The sequence below is a fragment of the Taurulus bubalis genome, assembly GCF_910589615.1.
Source record: "Taurulus bubalis genome assembly, chromosome: 16".
NCBI classification, from domain to species: domain Eukaryota; kingdom Metazoa; phylum Chordata; class Actinopteri; order Perciformes; family Cottidae; genus Taurulus; species Taurulus bubalis.
In genome coordinates, this window is record NC_136604.1 from 12,991,660 (window position 1) to 13,012,646 (window position 20,987).

At 39.3% G+C, this 20,987-nt stretch overlaps 1 protein-coding gene across 1 annotated transcript in view; it reads left to right on the plus strand.

Moving 5' to 3' along the window:
* gabbr2 (gamma-aminobutyric acid (GABA) B receptor, 2) overlaps nucleotides 1-20,987 on the plus strand; it is a gene marked incomplete at both ends in the record, with an annotated part of 156,504 nt that overhangs the window by 73,947 nt on the left and 61,570 nt on the right. The window contains 4 exons of the mRNA XM_079231766.1: nucleotides 8,683-8,853; nucleotides 15,759-15,860; nucleotides 20,309-20,374; nucleotides 20,685-20,873. Of these exons, the coding sequence (XP_079087892.1) occupies nucleotides 8,683-8,853; nucleotides 15,759-15,860; nucleotides 20,309-20,374; nucleotides 20,685-20,873 (528 nt within the window). The remainder of the gene's footprint in view (nucleotides 1-8,682; nucleotides 8,854-15,758; nucleotides 15,861-20,308; nucleotides 20,375-20,684; nucleotides 20,874-20,987) is intronic.

A 20,987-nucleotide genomic window follows, 5' to 3' on the forward strand; every position in this document is an offset into this window, starting at 1 on the left:
CAACATAAACAGAACATCACTCAGTCTGTGTGTGGGTGTGTGTGTACATGACATTAGCTATAAGATGATTGACATGATTAAACAGGGGCTGCAGCAGGCTATACACTTTTAGAGAGGAGACGACCACCACATCACTCACCTGTCTAGAAGCCGGTTTGTGGGCACATTATGTAATGATGTGTACTATATCCTGCCACAGTATGGTGCCGTGTTAGTGTACAAATGAAGAGGGCTTTCACAGTTACTTTGATGTTTCTATCATGATATGTTTATTCTTCTTTTTGGACTTTTTCCTGAAAGTTTTCCTTTTGAGTAGCTTTCATAGTGATCACATAGTGATTCTTCTTTGTTTTAAACCCCAGGAACAAGCATCAAATATAATTCATAACTGACAGCGGTATTATTCACTGCACCTCATATTTAACATTTGCATTATATATGTCTTAATTAATCAAATCACTTTCAGATGCTAAGGATGAAATGTCAAACCAATGACATGTTAAATGTTGTTAGTGAATCAGTACTACTACACATTGCAATATTTGATTTTATTATCATGCTTCTGTGTTTTATTCCTTTAGAACAGGGGTGGGCAATTCATTTTCCCAAAGGGCCACATGAGAAATTTGGACCGTTGTGGAGGGCCAAACCAATTCTGAACTTAATTCAATTAATTCAATATTAATGTTATTACTTTATTAAAAAACTGTAAATTGTATGGTTTTGAGCTGCTACTGGCAAGAATACATGTAACAATAAGGCTATGAAAAATGTAATGTAATTTTTTAAGATTTTTTTAAACCTTACCTTAAATATGTATGTTAAAGACAAGCAATGTATTAACTTTAAACAAAAGCAATAAGTGCTTTTGATGATTTCCAGTTCAGTTGTTCTTACTCGGGGAGAAAAGTCCAGTCTGTGTTGCTTGAACAAGAGCATGAAGTCTGGTTGAATAAGGTGGAGATGTGAAGGACAGCTGACAGGTATCAGTGAGAGAGGATCTGATCTGTTGAACTTCATCACTAGAATGTTTGTTCTCATGTAGGTAGATCCAAAGAGAACCAAAATCTTCTGAGCATCTTTCCTCATGTGAGGAAAGTTCTCCTCTTTGAGAGAAGAATAAAAATCCAGAAGTGATACTGACTTAAAGTGCTCTGCCATAGTGGATCAGACCGCAGGTCAGATCCGCGGCGGCTTTGCACGATTAATTTTCAATCTGGAGGCGGAGACTGCAGCGCGAGGATCCTTGGGAGGCGGGGGTCTCGCTGCATAACAATACGCTTTCACTTCAGTCTCCAAGTCGGCAACACTGCCCGTCGTGAGGCTGCATAAGCGCGTCCGCGCACACATAAATAAATCGCCTTCAAAGTAAAAGCAGTGCCGTTTGTATTGCATTCATGGCGTGCACTTTATTTATTTATTTTTCATTTTTGATTGACCTCACGCGGCAACCCTGTCTCCTAAAAATTACGTTCCCCCAGAACTAATACGCATTCCCAATTACGTTTGATCTGAAACGTATCTCCTCCCTGATTATGATTGTGTTTGACGTATTACACATACGTTGATTATACACGTATATGTTGATTAAAGACGTATGTTGATTTTACACGTATTTTTGTTTTATTGTTTTTTTGTTTGTGTTTGACGTATTACAAATACGTTCATAATCGTGTGTTTGTGTTATTGTTTTCTTGCTTTATTTAAGCATATTTTAATTTTAAAACTGACATCAGCATATTTTAATTTTAAAACTCTGCGGAGAAAAAAGAAAAGAGGGGCGGGGTGAGGCCAGTGACAGCTGGCTCCGGTCTTCTCTGAGTCGGGTTGTTTGTGAATGCAGCCCAAAGTGTGTGATGAACTCCATCTAGTGCAGTAAACCACTGCGATCATCAGCAGACACTCGGATCTCTGAGGTCACATCAAGTGCAGAATCTGACGTAAAAAATATTCAAACAGGTCACGGGACCCAACATCCGGTTTTCAAAATACTAACTGATATGAATGTGTTCAGAACATTTCTGACCACATCCAAACATCTTAGCTGCACTGGTCTTACAAAAATATTGTAATAAGTCTAACACAACGTACTGTTACAGTTAAGTTACAGTCCCGGGCCGGCCGGCTGTCACTGGCCGGCTGTCACTGGCCTCACCCCGCCCCTCTTTTCCTTTTTCTCCGCAGAGTTTAAAAATTAAAATATGCTTAAATAAAGCAAGAAAACAATAACACAAACACACGATTATGAACGTATTTGTAATACGTCAAACACAAACATAAAAACAATAAAACAAAAATATGTGTATAATCAACATACGTGTTTAATCAACATATCCGTGTATAATCAACGTATGTGTAATACGTCAAACACAAACATAATCAGGGAGGAGATACGTTTCTGATCAAACGTAATTGGGAATGCGTATTAGTTCTGGCGGGATGTAATTTTTAGGAGACAGGGTTGCACGCGGGCCAGACTGGGAGAGCCCGCAGGCCACATCTGGCCCGCGGGCCGTAAGATGCCCAGGTCTGTTTTAGAAGAAGACATGCCAACAATTACTAAGGGGCCTCAAAAGGCCTCGCTTTTTATATTATCTGGATTCTTCTCATGTCTATGTATACTCATATCCTCTGTTCACCAGCACCACATCAGTCAGCTTCAACTTCCCCAGCAGAAACAGTGCAACACATTTAGACACATACACATGGCTAATGCGTCTTATCTAAAATAGCTCCTAGCCATTTTGGAAAAATTTAAACAACAATTCCATGTGAAATCTATTGTGACGCCCACCTTCAAGTAAGCATTATTGTATGCAAGTGTATGTGAGTGCGTGTATATCTAGGGTTTAACTGTCAAAATAACGACTATATGTTATCATGATTCTTCATACATTTTTGATGGATTTATATCGTAAATTTCCCCCGTATTGCTCTGTCTTAGTCTTTTTGGACCCTGACACGCAGGTGACAGGGTCTGAATTAAAACGTGTGTAGACCTGATGTACATACTCATACCAGAGTGACTGTACACTTATTTATGCCTGGTCAAGCCTGTATAGGAAGCTGTAATGTCCACGTCCTACTGTGCATTGACTGGTTCTGAAGTCGCTGTCTTTTCTGTGTGCTATTCGTACATCTGATCTCTCTCAAAGTAGTCAGTCTATGTGGCAATACATCCTCCATCACTCTCACATCCCATAGCTACATTGCAGTAGAGTCAAGCAGATTCTCTCTATTTAACCCCCAACTTTAAAACGTGAAAAGATGATATATCTGTGCTTTTTTTTTTTTATACGCTTGTGGCCCACGCACACCAGCTTCAACATCAGATAACACACATAGCATGTGATGCCTCATAATTCTTTCTTGTTTTCCTTGTTCAGATTTTCTGTTTGTCTGTATCACTTTCTCCATTGTCTCCCCACCTCCATGTTGGACTCTTTCATCAGCACTGGGCTTCTCACTCAATTCCTCCACCGTCTACGTGCAATATTCATCTTTTTCTCCCTCCTCCATCCTAGTGCTAATGAGTTCTGGATGTGGTCAGTGTGGGGTCCACAGCTTCTCCCTTACTGCCGCCTCTCCAGCTGGGTGCTCCCACGGAGCACCAAATGCCTCTCTTGAATATTGAATAAACCCCAAGACCACCTGTGTGCTTCCTGATCAACAGCACTGCTATTACCTAGCTATTACTCTGCAAGGGGTCTCGGGGCTCCGTCAGGATGGATGGGCTTTGAATCTGTTGTGTTGTTGGTAAAGGTAGAGATATTTGCAGGGGTGGGTTGAGTGTTTGAAGTTGTTTGATACTATACCTTGCAATTATGAAACCTTTCCTTTCAGTTTTATAATTTGCTGAGGTTTCTTCAAAGCATCTCAAAAGTGTTTTTCTGGGATGCATCCAATCCAGATGCATGTGTAAAATGAACTATGGCCTCAGAGTTTCCCTTGAATACGGGACCTATTGAGCAATAATGTGGCAAAATATGTCCATTTTCCAATGTATTCATAGACTCTTAGTATTATGTCCAGTGTGAGTGCTGCCTCCACGTGTTTGCTGCAGCACCCTTGCATTGCATCTAGACCAGAAAACTTCAGCAAAAAAAAAAATTGTATTAGAAATTATAAGACTGAATAAAGACTGTATAGTTAAGAAGGGATTTTTAAAGTGGAAAGCAGTGTTCATTTTTGTATATTGTATAAGTTGTCAGTGTGTTGTTGAAATATTGATTATGCTTTTTCACAAAACTTGTAGTCTTATTGATATTTTTACGATATTTGATCAAAGGATAACAGCTTGTTTACTCGTTAATGTGCTGAACATCAATTTTTCTTTACGAGAATCATTTGGAAGAATTGCTATATAATGAATTTGGTTTGCCTCTCATTCCTCTCTGTGTGAGGCAAAATCTTTATTTTTGTGTTTTCAGAATACCTAGGCGATGCTGTCAGATTACAAATACACAGTTTCAGATTATTCCGTGTTTATTATAGGTAGGAGCAAAGCAGTGTGAGTGAGCTAATATTTACCTACCATTCATTTTTTCTCTCTAGCCCCCTCCATGATAGCCACTTCATTATTTAAAGGCCAACCACACAATTAGCAACAGCAGATCCTTGCGAGGTAGTACGGCTCGGACCAATCAATGCTATTAGATCCGTCAATGTGATTACACACACTCTTGCATCTTCCTTATTTCTCCTACAAACTGCTTGTGCAAGTAAAGGTTGTAAGGCTTGTTTCCTTTAATTTTGCACCATTGATCCAATCCCATGCCGAATCAGGAGATATGAACGGAGAGATAGGTTGCATTGGATGTTGGTAATAGGGGCTTTAGCAACTATATCTAGAACAATCTTCTGTGGCTGTGTTATAATGTGGTCAGAAAGACAAACAACCATCGCTTCTATCAAATGAAACATTAATTGACAGCGCTCATTTCATCCACACTAGCTGCATGGCGTCCATGGATAACAATGTTGGCCAGTCGACTGGTCCATCGCTTTGCTCCAGACTGAAGTATTTCAGCCCTACAACAATTGGTTGACCACAGAAGTTTAAAATACAATCCATTCACTCAGTTAACTGTTCTGATACACAAACCCTTATTCACCCGTGGCATACCCTGTGAATCAGCAGTAAACATCCAACCTTGCTTCACTGACTCTGTCTCTGTGTACCTGTTATTTTCTAGTCTTGGCTCTTTTCTCACTTTTCCTCCATGCATCAACATAAAACTAGTTTGATTGTGACTTGAATAAGCCCAAACGGAGTGGCAGCGACGCTTTTGTGCTCACTTCAAATAGAATGTGATAAGCGACTGTGCGTACAGAATGTCTGAATAGATCACCCCTGCTATGGTATCAGAGATTCACCTCAAGTCTTCACAAAAATGTTGTGCCTCAGTGAGGCCAGACGCATTCTCAGTCGTTTCACCGAGAGCTTAAGTGACCTTGAGGTGAGATGAGAGGGAGAAGCTGCCCTGAGCTGTTGGCACAGTTTTAATTACTATGGGCAAAGAAAGGCATCTGTGGATTGTGTGTATCGGCGACATCTGTGGTTAGGGAGTGTGTGAATGCATGTGACTTACCCTATGCGTGATCTGTATATGCACAGTGCATGTGCAAATCTGCCACTAGTGTAGAGCTCTCCACCAAAGACCATCCAATTTGGGCTGGCCCTCTTTAAAACCCTCTTACATAAGCCACTGCTCTCAGATGTGTGATATCATGGACCTATTTTGGGCTTTTCCGTTCAAAAAAGGCTGCACAGAGTTGAATAAAGATTGGCTTGTTCTTTAAATAATACATTGGAGCTCCCTCTCATACTGTCTTCATACACTGCCCTGACAAAATTGTGCCAAAGCTGACCTGTAAACTTTAGCTTTTTGTATATCATGTCAGAAAATAAAATAATTTATTTGATTGTACAAAACTTTAGCCCTTCTCATGAGCTGACCTGGGTTCAGTGGACAGACACAATACATATTTCTGTCTGATTTTACACTGACATCAAACAGATGGAGAGACTTGTCTAATGTCATGATTGGATTTAAATACTCTAATGGTTTTTTCTGCTTTCCATGGTCTATTTTGGTTCGAAGTTGGTTCAAACCAATTTATCTTGAGTCATCAGTTAGTTTGATTCATAAAAAACAATATTAGATCCTTATATGGCCTTTACTCACACATCTGATGGCCTCAAATTCAGTGAACTAAAGAAAAAAGAAGAAAAAATACTTATAGTACCTTAATGCTGTTATGTTTTGTTAGATTTGTCTATATGTGAACCTTATTAGCCGAGACATAATGCTTTTTCTGCTCTCCTACACATTTATGTAAATGTTTAAAAATCCTGATTGGACGGATTTAATCATCATTCATTTAATCATTCATTTTAGATTTTATGTTTTTTTATGTATTTGAATGTCACCCTATGCCATTTTCCCTAAATCAAAATGGATGACAAGAAGAGTAGCACCTGCACTGCTATGATGTTTTAACGTGTGACCTGTGTTTATTGGTCAATATTTCTTTCTGTAGTGTATCTGGCATTCTCAGTTCAGTGTTGTGTTGTATCAGATGAAAGTAAGTAAGTAAAACTGTGCCCAAAGCAAAAACATCTCCAACAAAACAGGCAGGCTGTTAACACTTAAGGGGGGAAATGGATAAGACTGTAGAGCATCTTTCGAACACAACGTCTCTTCCCAGTGCAGTCCTGAGAAGACTGGTGCAATCAATTTAGTTTTGGAAGATCACTAGCTCATATTACAGAACTGTAGAAGGATCTCCCAGTGTGGGTGTAGCAAACAGCCTTAGCTAAACGGAGATTAAAGCAACGCTGGAAAGACCCCTTGAAGCCCTCTTAGGCTAGTGGGTGATTTTGGATTTAGCAGTGGTAGCAAGATAAAGGCCTTTCTTCCGGCTTAATTGATGGCTGTAATCCATGTGTTGTTTTAAAAGCCTGTCTCGTTGATGTGTGAACACAAACCCCTGTGGGTTGTGCAGAAAGTGGTGATTTAGAAGGCCAAACTGAGGGTTTCCCACTGATTGGGTGAAGCCTTGTAGATTTGGGATCCTCTTAAATGGCTCCGCTGATGACAAAGAGGTTGTTGAGGGTGTAAAAAAAGGGAGGCCTGCTATTTGTCCATTTTCGATGACTGTTAGAAATAGTATCATGACAACATTCTTAAATAGAAACACTCGTGTCCTTCATGCAGATTCATTGATAATCTTTTAGCCTCGTATTTCAGTTGCAAATAAATATATAAATACAATTATACCAGCAGTACTGTGATTAATGTCTAGAGAGGGATAGAGGCTTAATGAGAAGATCACAGTCATCCCTAAAGTTAGGAGGTGCTTGAACTCCTCAAGGCTTTCTCACACGTTAAGGTAATCTACTGTAGTACTCTTGGTCTCAGTCAGAATTATAATACCCTTGTGTTGATCGCAATCAGGAATCACAAGTTCCGTTTAATCTTTACAAAGTATGTAATTAACCCTGGACCGATTCAAATCACTCATTATATTACCAAAGATAGGATGTTGAAAATAGAGCATGGTGCCTTTATTATATCGGGCCTGTACCTTTTTCTGACATGTCTTTAAAAAGATACATCATGAACAATGACTAAAATGTTGTTATTATGGCACACATGTTAGGTACAGTTCTACAAATATAATACCATAATGCTGCCAGTAACAGTTATTTATGAAGCAATTCAAATAGAATATAGTGTAAATCAAGCAACCAAGTGGCAGATCTTTGTCTATTCTGGTATGTGCAGGTTGTTACATTGATTTGCAAATTCTAATCTTAATGCCAAAAAATTAATTACAGCTAATTTTGCCTCTTGAGAAAATGAATGACCTATTGTTGAAAATGTGCTCCAAAGTGGAAGAGAGAGAGAGAGAGAGAGAGAGAGAGAGAGAGAGAGAGAGAGAGAGAGAGAGAGAGAGAGAGAAACTTGATTAGCATGGAATTGTCAAATGAAAAGTGGGATGGGTGGAAACAAGGACAATTGTGACTGTGGGTGGTGATGGTGTCTGTGTGTATCTATGCAATGGACACACACGGATGAGAACGATCACATTTTGTATAAATGTAGTATGACACCAGTTGAAGACATTCTCATCATGTTTCATGAACATGTTTGCACCATATTAATTGCTTGGTAAATGTTTTTGAATATAAATTGATGTGCCTGAAATCTGCTTAGGCTACAGTGGTTGAACTGAAAATTAGGTTTGTGTAAAAAGGGTATTAGTGTTGGAGGTTGAGCACATTTTATTCTGTGTGTGTGTGTGTGTGTGTGTGTGTGTGTGTGTGTGTGTGTGTGTGTGTGTGTGTGTGTGTGTGTGTGTGTAATATGCTTTAGCTCACAAACCTAAAGCTGAATCACTTTGATGAGCTGTTTATTTCTCACAATCAAAAACATACTGAAACACACAAAGAGGTATTCTCACACCTATATATACTCCAAGACACAGGCACAGTATGGAGCCAATTTGAAAGGTCATGCAAACAGGAGTCATCAATTCCATGAAATATTTATAGTGCTACTGTACCAACAGTTCAAGTGACCTCAGCATGACCCGGCAGTTTGTTGCCAGGATTACTTGTATTACTCTGACAGACTCAAAGCAATTTTTTTTTCTCTCTCTCTATTTTCATTTCAGCTGTCCTTTGCAGCAACAACCCCGGTTCTGGCCGACAAGAAAAAGTTCCCCAACTTCTTCCGCACCGTCCCATCAGACAACGCCGTGAACCCAGCGGTAGTGAAGTTTCTCAACTTCTACAACTGGAGCCGTGTGGGGACGCTCACACAGGATGTGCAGAGGTTCTCAGAGGTCAGTGGTCCTTCTTGTTGTTTTTAAGAGACTACGTTCTATATATATATATATATATATATATATATATATATATATATATATATATACATATATATATATATATATATATATATATATGCTGTGCCATGATTAGTTAAATCGTTACATTATGAGGTTTTAAGTCATTGTAGATAATTGTTTCTTCAAAAGAGTAACATAAATGAATGATTCAATTTCAATAATATATTGCTCAAGAATTCATCCTCAGACTAAAATACAGTATTTGCATGCATTCAACTAGCCCTTTAAGCCCTAACCCTAATCCTATTTATTGTTTGAGTTGTGTTTAGAGGTTGTACATGGGGATTATATATTAGTGTAGCCCTGATTCTTATGTTTATTTGATACCTAACATGTTTTTTTTTTATGTATACCATGTTTTTTTCTTGATGTTACCTGATTTAAAAGGGTCCCTGGGCTCAAAGAGCTAGGGGTTGGTTATCTAGAAAAAGTAGCATAAGTAAACTAGATCTACAAAAATATTCAACCGAAAAACCGAGCCAACTGTTGCCAACTCTTTCCCAATGAAAGGTAGCTTCACTAGTTCCAAAAGTTGCTTAATCGAGCAAGAAAGTCGCTAAGTCAGGATTATGGAATCAATACAGTTTCTACAAGTAAATGCTGCATAGTACTAGTAGCCTAAATTGCCATAGGGGAAGATTGCATTGTCACTTTCTCTCTGTATATTTCTAATTGTGAATAAATATTAAAAAAAACATTGCGGGCTGGAAATAAGGAAGACGTTGTTTTTTTTTCTCCACTTTTGTATGATCAAAACAGATGAGACTTCTTCATGACATTGTTTGCTCTGAAGTACATTTTAAAGATAGCTGATTTATTTTGGAAGTTGTGTAAAGACGGATTTCAGCTCGGGACTAGAGAGGACAAACCTGCATTCTCCAAGAAAAACTCCTTTCCTCTGTTATACAGAGTGTCAAGCAACCTTTTACATTTAAATATAATAATCCAAATCATATACATATTTGACAAGTTAAAATCATGTCATACCAAACTTGATGGTACCGAGCAAGGCAAACCTCTTCCTGTTTGTGGTTGAACATTCCTGAACCATACACATTTGTCATACCTTTACCAAACAATCACACATCAGCGACACAGGAACAGTCAGTTAATAAAAGCCATGTCAGAGATATTGAAAGCAAGAATTTGTGAAACACATTGTGAGCTCTTGCTTCGAGGCTCTGGTTGAAAACAATCTGCTCAGCAACTGGGAGTGGGACCATGGGGGGTGTATAAGAAGTCTCACTGCAAATCTCAGAGAGCCCAAATCCCTTTATCTCTCCCCTCCTGAAAGCGCCAAGGGGCTTAGGACGGGAGGGAGACGGGCGGCCCGATTCAATCAACCTGCCACGAGATTGGCCTCTAATCCTGATATACAAATATGCAAGCATCGCTTGCGTACTTTATGATTTGTACAATCCTCTGTCAAGTTCAGAGCACGTCGGTTTTTGGTGCATCTGGAAGTCATGGTGGCGCGTAGAAAGACAAATGGTTGTTGCAAAATGTTTGAATACTGCCAAATATAATAAAATAATAATAACAATAAAATGCATGATGATTTTTGGTAACCTTTCTATACTGATTGCATTGTTCCAGAATAAACCTGGTTTATTTCAATCTGGCGTATTCTCCTTAAATGTGGCTATTGCGGCTCGATTGGTTGTGCTCATATTTGGGTCTCCATCTCCACCTCCGTAGAGATTTAGGAAACAACAACCAAACAATGTGTATTTAGGGGAAAGCTGTGGGAGTCTCTAACAGCTTTCCAAATAACTGTTTATTGTTTACATTCATCATTTCAAACTGACTCAAAATAAACCAGAAAGAGGCCGCAGAAGTAGCCATTGTGGCAAACTGTTTATGGATCTACGGATGTGCTATTTCCCAGGGAGAAGAGGTTAATATTGCGTAATGCTTGTTAGGGATTCAGTCAGGGCCATGCACACGCCACACACACACACACACACACACACACACACACACACACACACACACACACACACACACACACACACACACACACACACACACACACACACACACACAGTAATCAACATTATTGAAATTGCTAGACCAACAGGGCTGAATCAGGAACAGAGCAGCCATCATCAGCCAGTCAGATGACAGACCAGAGAACAGGATTAGGACTCTGTCCTCTGCCTGGAACCCTCTGAGCTCAACTGTTTAATTACACTATGCTCACTGATACGTTTAGGTGAAGTTGCTCTCACAGCAGCCCCTTCTCTGAGGTGCCTTTCCCAGAAATGTTGCTTACAATCTAAAAACTGCTTGCTAGTGGCCCTGTTTTATGCATTAAACAAGTTTTCTTTACATTACATTTAGCTGACGCTTTTATCCAAAGCGTCTTACATTTTTTCTCTATACACCATAGACACAGCAACAGGGAGCAATTAGGGGTTAAGTGTCTTGCTCTTGGACACATCGGCGTGGACTAGCAGAACTGAGGCTCAAACCACCGATCCTCTGATTGAAATACGGGCATGCTAAACACTGAGCCACAGTGGCCCCCTTTAGCCATCAGCTGCTGTTTGTGAGAGAAAACCATGTTGTATAAATTCCTCTGCAGAATGAGTCAGTAATGCTATTGTACAGGGCATGTAAGGCCACCAGAGAAAGCCATTTGAGGGCTTGTCATCAGGCTATAGCACAACCATTTGTCACGCTAGTTTGTATAAGCACATGACTGGTATTATAGTCTGAACTCTGGGATTTGCATGGAGATTTATATGGCAATGTAGCACACAGTATGAGGGACAGATGTTTAAACTGCATGGAAATGTACATGTCCAATCCTCTTTGTCTCTTTGCTGTACATCTACATAAAGATATAAAGATGCAGATACACATGCACAAGGCTCAGACAGACAGATGTGGTGATACAAAACACCTGCTATCACTCTAGTGTATGTGTGGCACTAATACACACACACACACACACACCCACACACACCCACACACCCCCCCCCCCCCCCCCCCCCCCCCCCACACACACACACACACACACACACTCATGCAGTCACACCCGTCACGGCAAAGGGACCTACTACGCACATGCCTTGAAATTATATGTTAATTATTTGAGGTTAAACCAAAGCAGCATGTTTCTCTCACTGTGTCATGCTGGTACCAATCATCAAAGCTCCTCACTTACTCTGCATCAGAGCACTGACTTGTGTCTGTCTGTTGGCTGAAGGGTGTGATTGTTATTTTTGGAGATTTGTTTGGATGCAAATGTAAAGCATAGCCAGTAATTGTTAATGTCGTGATTTTTAAATCACATGAGCTTTGCCTGAAAGTCAATGCACCTAAATATTGAAGGTGAATCAATTAGTCAATCAACAGAAAATTAATCAACAGCTATTTTGAAAATGGATTAATCATTCGGATCATCCATCAAACAAAAATACAAAACATCCCCTATTTCCAGCTTGTCAATTGATAGGATTAGCTGTGTTTTGTCCTTTGTGGTACAGTAGTAAACTAACAATCTTTTGGACTATTGGTATAGAGGTTGAGGCCATAAATTCCAACATGAACAAACCTCAGTCAAATATATTATCAATGAGTCAGGCATAGACACACTTAACTAAACGGCCCCTCTGCCCCCCCCCCCCCCTCTCTCTCTCTCTCTCCCTCTCTCTCTCTCTCTCTCTGACTCCGGGATGGAAGCTTAACAAGAGGGATGCATTTTGGTTCTTTTGCTAACAACGGGGACAACATCCTCCCTCATCCCCGGTCAAATTGCCACTGAGCAAAACAAAACATGCAATTTAAAGATATTACCCGACCTGTGGTTTTTGTAAATTGTAACATGCATTTTCTATATTTTTAACGATCAATTGAGAAAGTAAATCGAAGAATTATAATGAAAATAATCTTCAATAGCAGGCCTGCAAAATATGGAATTAGGTCGAGAGAAATTATTGAATGATCTATGGTATTTTTAATGATGACACAAGCCCACTGCTGTACTACCGATGCATATTAAAAATATCTACAACTTGAGAACCAAAGATCTGATGACAGAGGTTTTTTTATTTTCAGTTAGCATCCAGAGGCAGTGTAAGTGTGGGATGAAACGTCATTCTGTCATATACACAAAGACTCACAGGGTAACCCTGACCTTCAGCTTAACAATTCATCTTAATTTAGTGTGGGGTGATATATGTGCTTGTGCGTGTTATTGTGTTTGCAGAATGTCATTTCTAGACATCAATGCATTGCACACATCTAACAGTGCATCTGACATTTTGTCATTCTGTCCATCATGTGTGGGTGTGTACTTACATATTTGTGTGTGGATGTGTGCGTCTGTGTGCACGCATGCCCAGAAGTGCAGTAGGATTATTTCTCTTCTGTATTTGCTGCTGGGGATTCCCAGGCTGCACAGACAATTGAGGATGTTTTTGTTATGCAGGAAAAGCTGCTCACTTTTCCCCCTCCTTCCGTCAATCCATGTCCTCCCCTCCCCTCCCTCGCTCTATCTAACACACTCAGTCCACTGGAACATAAATGTATTCGTCCTTTTCTATCTCAGTGGCAGAAATGCGAAGTCAAAACCATAAAATCCTCTTGTGACAAGGTTTTTTTTTCCGAAGAGGTGAATGGATTTGTGTGTCTGCCATTGTAATGTTGTGTATGTCTGTGTGTCTGCATGTCAGTATGTCTTGTCTTGTATGTGATTGCAAGTTGTTATTCCATTCCCCTGTGCGCTCACTCCAACACACCTCTTCAAACACCAAACTAACCTGCTGAAACCCTCTATTGGCCAATGCTAGTTTCTACTTAGCATTGCAGCAGCCAAGCCTTTTATATCATTGTTCAGCACAACAGGACTGTGTACCTTGTCCAGATCTCCACGCCAATTGTTTCTCAAGAGCTAAACCTGGTTGTATTGATCCACTCCAGCCTCTCTGTTGTTTCAGCTCAGCGAACAGTACATTGGAGGGAATGTTTGTACAGGAGTGAGTGATGTACAGAGTGAAGGTTGCAGGCAATTATGACAGCAGACATTTAGAGACATGAGGGAAATATAGTTGGACTTTAATTTCATTGATTTGATTGCAGCCATCTTCTGGTCTATTATATGACAAAGTTGTAATGACTAATTGTAACAGCAACAAAATACAATGGTGAAGGATGTAATGGTAGTGAAAGCAGGCATGGACTATATACGTAATTGGAAATGTTTACTTCTGTATGTTCACACCACTTTGATGTGCTGCAGCTATTTGTGTTGTATTCCTAAACACTTTTTTTTTTATGACACACTTACACAAAGGCATAAGACATGTATTGAATGAAAGAGAACAAGGCATTGGTCATGTATACTGTACAACTGATCTCAGTATTCTTAACTTTTAACAGCACAAACCAGATTAAAAATGTTAGCAAATGTTAAACCACTCCCTCAGCATATTCCACTTCTCTCCATTCCATTGCAGCATATTCCAATGTTATTTTAGTCAAAATATGGCTAAATAAATAAATATATTTGCCAGTCAGGATGTTGCCCTCCATTTGTCTCTGCAAGTAGTGGAAGTATATGCTGCATGAATGGTTTGAAAAGTTTCCATGGGAGTTTTGATGGCTTTGTTCTTTGATGACAGCCTGTCATTATAAATATTATAAATTCAGGCGGATCCAACCGTCCATTATCTTTCAATGAGGACACTACTAAAAAACTTCAAGCTAAACATGGATTTTGGATGAAGTATCACTCAAGGAACAGCGTTTCTATGTATGCAATTCATTCCATTCATAGCCATGGCAGTCCCCATTATGTATTTGAAGCAATTTAGGAAACATAAATATAGATAAAACCAACGGCACACATGCCAGACTATAAATAAATGTAGGGCAACCACACAGGGCCTTGAACTGTTACATGTTGTCTCTGCCAACGGAGCTTGGCATGCCCGTTTGAGCGCACACCCTGTCTGATGTCTCATCATGGCCCCTAATGCCAATCTCTCGGGTGGAGGTGGAGAGGCCGATGGCCGCAGGGCATGGCCGGAGGACATCAGGGGAAGCCAAAGAGAGAGAACAAGATGTCAACAGTAAACCTCAGCATGTATACTGTAGATTTTTCTCACAGCAGGCATTTTGACGACACGGGTGAAACATTTAGAATGGCTGTTTTCCATGTAGGTGAGCCAATGCCAGGGCCCTGACATTGTGCATGATGGCTCATTGGCATGCTTTACTAGAACACCTCAATGGAACAGAGCCATCATTATCGTTATCAGTTACAATTCTGCTTTTCCTGCAATGACAAGTAAAAATGACTGCGGTGAAAAAAGGCCTTTTCTAAAATTGTAGTTTAAGGAGGGAAGCTAGAGGGATGAATACAGATACATCTACATCTCTACATGTGTCTTGTGTTTTATATATACATCTTTTTTTAACCAGTTGAGATTATTCAATGCATAAAATGTCCTTTCTTGCGTCATTCTGAAAAAAAAAAACACATCTAACTTTGACGGTTTTAATGTCTTCAGTAATCAATATGTCTTTGTCATGCTGTGATGTTAAGACGCTTGTGTTTCTGCCTTTCCACTCACAATTTAAGATAAAGCATGCAGACACCAGCTGAGAACATTAAATAGCATTCATCTATCTATCTTGTTTTGAACATACTATATGCATTAGTTTATATACATTGTATACAGATATAAGATCTAAAACATTTAAGTATTATTGTTTCGATGGGACCGACAACCAGGAAGATCCCCGGAGGGGGTGTCACCCATAAACAGAGCAAGGAACAAATCACGGTAATTTATCAATTCCTTCTGTCTCTCTTTCTCCCCCTCTTTTAGGTGAGGAATGATCTAACTAATGAGCTGGAGAAAGCAGACATCCAGATTGCAGACACAGAAAGTTTTTCAAACGATCCTTGTGTCAATGTCAAGAAGCTCAAGGTAAGTGATCCTTCCTGAACAATTCTATCTCACTATGAATAAAAACGTTAAATTATTCAAGGTCACTTTTATTCAGATGCAACAAATGAAGAGAGTTACAATTCTTACAATACAAAATACTGTATTTGTGTTTGAGTTGATGCCATCCGAAGTCAATCTTGGACAATGAATAAGTTATCTGACTGTAGGGCAGCTTAACAAGGACACATGCATGAGAAACCCTGTATGCATGTGTACCACACATGCATACAGGGTTTCTCATCTTCTCTCTTTTGACATTTAATGAGACAGAACAAAAGTAGACCCGATATTGAGATCTTAGACCTGCATATTTTCAACCATGTATTCCTTGTTTCAACATGCATGATTAAACAGAATCGCTTTGACGAAGCAAAAATGCAAAAATAATCACATGTAAATGCAGTCAAGTTTGAAGGCTACATTTTCCAAACTATCTCCAGAGGCAGTCAGAGATGCTTCTGGCCTCACTCGTATATGCACAGGGAGTCAGTGCGGCAAATCATTTACAGCAGGAAACAATGTCAATGGCAGTAAATGAAACATGACCTAATGTCTAATGAGCTTAACTCACTACATGATTTGAGCGTAAAGGAGGTTAAATATATATTTTTGATAGAAAGATATGTAGCACAGTGAGAGAAAATATGTAAGAAGCAAAGCAAGCAGAGTTGGAGAAAGAAAGAAAGAAAGAGGTTTGACATGTGAGTGGAAGATATGACGTATGCAACATGGAGCAGGTTGAAAGAAATGCAACAGAGAGGGGACAAGACAGAGGGATAGAGAAGGAACGGCAAGATAAGCTGTCTCTCCTATATATGTGCAACTCTCAATGTTGAAGCCTGACATTTTAAGCTGACACCATCCTTCCTTGATCAACGCTAAATATTCAAATCACAGTGTCGCCTCGAAAGCTTTTCAGGACGATAGGATAGGATAGGATAGGGTGGGCGGGGGCCACTCTGACACCCTAATGGTCCGTTTCTCGCTGCTCTCACAGCAGCAGTTTGCTGTCTCCCCGACAGCTACGTAGCATGATGATGAGGTAGAGGTTGACACAGATTTCGTTGTAAAGGCTGGTCCTTTTTTGGTTCTATGTTGTGTGATTGTGCATGTGCGACTGTGTGTGTGTGTGTGGGGGGGGATAAGGGGGCCATGGCGTCACTGTGTGATCCACAAATAGAGCACTTACATCTGTGATCCAGCTGGAATATTCAAAAAAGAGACAGGCATTTCTGCTGCAAGGCATCGAAGCAGCCGTCAACATTTCTCTGTCGCTTTCTGCTTTTTTTTTTAATCTTTATCTCTTCTTCTCTTATGTTACTGGACACAGGCTGATGAAACAATATCTGAAAACAAAGGCTTACACGTAAAACCCCCATTCTTACCCACAATCAAGTCTTCTTCTTCAAATTTAACACTAAAATAACAATGCTAGCATACATTTTATAGACCAGGGCTTTTCAACATTTTTGTGACTGAAGGTCAATTAAGGGAGCTTGCATTCAATAGAGGGCCACATGAGAAAAAATGTCCTGAAATCTAAATTAAGTCCAAAACACTTTATTATTTATTATGATTTAATTATTCATCATGCATTCAGAACTCTTACCCCGCAGATATGACATAGTAAGGGTCCATTTCTTTAAAAAAAAAAATTGCCTCACTGATGCTGCACTTTTTGCATGTCAAAGAACCATCCATACATGTATACCTTTCATTAATATTCTCAAATATAGTTCATATGTACAACTTCAACTTCTCTTTCAGTTAATACATTATTTGAAAAGCAGCTATTTCCCATTTTAGAGTTCAGTGCTCCCCTTGGGTTGTGGATGTATTTGTGGTGGTTTAAGCAACCACAATATCTCTTAAAATATATAATGTACTAATAAAATCCCCACTGTAAACAAAAGGCTCAAGACAAATGGTTTGCACAGATATTACCATATTAAGTTTGTCCATTTCATATGATCGGTTATTGATAATATAATCGCAGACGCTGCTGCTGTTCCTGTGATCTGCAGGGTTTTTCTCTGATGAAGCAACTCTGCTTGTTCAAATCCCCAAATATCACCAAGCTTCAGGAAGAGTCTCACACTGTAAAAAAACAAACAGAACACATGGTCCTCCTTACTCCATATTCTAAGTCTGAAACACAGTTTGCAGACTGGTTTTGAGTTTGTTGACCAGGTCAGAAATGTAAAGATATTGTGACGGATACTGACGATATTTTAGTAACTTTTATTTTGAAGGTCAGCTCAGATAATAATACAACATATGTGGTCATAACAGTATGTATAACATGTATTGCTCACCTAGGATCAATTAGCCATCAAACACACACACACGCACACACAAATCTGTGTCCAGAAATCATTACAAACAGACATGGGGGAGATGGTTTAGGTTTAGTGGGCAATAGCAACATATTGCCAGTCTACAAATCACGTCTCCCATAAGCTCATAAAAAGGCCATCAGGTGTGTGTGTGTGTGTGTGTGTGTGTGTGTGTGTGTGTGTGTGTGTGCCTAATAAGCCTTAACAGTGCCTGATCGTGCTTATGAGGAGCAATATTACTCAAACCATTATCACATATATATCACCATCATAAAGTAACAAACAGCCCTGTCACGCATAAAGCCGGCAAGGCTGCCCTTAACACTCCCCTCTTTGAAAGCAATTATTGTTATAGTTATATAAAAGCTCAAGCAACAAGGGTGATTTGGAGCCCTGTAGTGACCTAGTCCATCTGTAGTCCATCTGTAATGGACAAACACATCACACTCACTAATGCCCTGGCCCACTATACACAGTCTTTTCATGTTTTTGTCAGACAGGCCAGAATTTATACTGATGCTGTGGTCCTAGGCTGGAGTCATTTGGGTTAAGTGCCTTTCCTCCAGTGTAGGGCAGTGTTATTGAGTAGCCACTTGCAATTTTACACACACACACACACACACACACACACACACACACACACACACACACACACACACACACACACACACACACACACACACACACAGTGGAACACACTTAGGGCTTCTTACAAAACATCCCTTTAAATGTCCCAGAATGCTTTCTGGATTTAATGAGAAGCCTTTTGATTGAACTACTCGGCTTTTTGAAAATGTTCATGCTCTTTAGTGTGTGTGTGTGTGTGTGTGTGTGTGTGTGTGTGTGTGTGTGTGTGTGTGTGTCCCATATGCAATGCTAGAAACTATATAGATAATTATGTGATGAAAACATTTGAGGGGAGGAAGTACATTAACATCTATCAGACCAACAGACAGATATATATATATATATATATATATATATATATATATATATATATATATATATACATATATATATATATATATATATATATATATATATATATCCATGTATGTCTCTATCATCACATATGTAACTAATCTTTCTGATTTCTCCATATATTTTATCCAGTACATCCACGTACATACCTACGTTGTTTGCTGGTTAGCTCCTTGTGTGTCTAATCGCCTCGAGGAATTGGATTTAAAATGACAGTGATTGGGTGTCCCCTCGGATTTGTGGATGCATGACATATGGTAGAGATTGCCTGAGGGAAGATGAATTCATGAACTGTATTCATAATGGTTTCTCAATATCCAGAATAAAGGCAGAACACTATACAGTAGGTGCATTGAAAATCCAGCTGGTGTGTCTATTACCCTATTGTTTTTTTAAAAAGGTGCCTTCAAATACATTTTTCATTACAATTCAACCCAACTAAAAAACAGTTTGTCTGAGTGATCTGTTTAATATTTGCATTGCAAGGTTTCAACTGATGATTGTTTGCAATATATAACATTTTCACCTGATCAAAATAAGACTAAACACTTGAGACCATGTCATTGTCATTAAAAATGCACTCAATTTTAAGTACTGAATATTTTGCCAAAGAATGAGAATCTTATTCGACAACAACACCTTGTGAGTAACACCAACATGATAAAGTAGGTCCTCCATTAAATTCTATATTTAATAACATATTGAATTCTTTCAGTATTCATATTTTCTTTTTGTTGTATTGCTGCTAGATTTGGTGTCTTCCTGTCTGAAGTGTCATGGCTGAATAAAGGCCTTGTGATATACTTTTCTCCATTCTTCACACATCACCTCTGGCTTTGTTGAGCATATGTTGATTCATCAAACCTGTGTCTTTATTATTGGATTAGTTTTGGGGAAATTTTTAGCTGTGTCACCTGCTTGTGTTTTGTACAGTACTATTGATATGCATGTGCACACTAAATTACATTGTTGGTCCCAGAGCCTGATCTTTTTTCCCACCATGAACTTGATATTGCGTTAGCATCTAAGCCATTGCTTCGCCCGAAATGTGTGAGCATCCTGCTCATATTTGCCATTTAAGTAATGACGTGTTATTCTTTCTTTTTTCAGGACAATGACGTTAGAATCATCATCGGCCAGTTTGACGAGAACCTGGCATCCAAAGTCTTCTGCTGTGTAAGTCCTTACCCTACATTCAGTTACAAGTGAAAGCTGTCAGATATCCTGCCAAGTTATTATTACATCTTGTTTGTTAAACAATTGGTTTAGTGATTGGGGCGATGTAATTTGCCCTTATATGGTTTTGGCTCATGTGTAATGTTTTACTCTTGTTGCTTAATTCATGATTTAAGTATTCTTTAAGCTCAGTTTTGTAGCAGCTCAAATAAAGTAAGAATAATTACACAAAAGGTAATCTCCATATATTATACTGTATCTCCTGCTGTTATATAACCTCAACTTCCATTTTCTTCCTACCCCTTCCCAGGCATATAATCTTAACATGTTTGGCAGTAAATACCAGTGGATTATCCCCGGCTGGTACCAGGGCAACTGGTGGGAGCAGGCCAACAGCACCAACTGCACCACCAAGAAGCTGCTCACAGCCATGGAGGGATACATCAGTGTGGACTTTGAGCCACTCAGCGCTCGCCAGATCAAGGGCATCTCTGGCAGGGTGAGTTACACCCACTGTTATACTTAAGTTAAGAACATGGTTGTTAAATTAAATGTGTCATTAAATGTTAAAACAAGTAAAAAAAAAAAAAATACAGTACCAAGAAGGTGAATC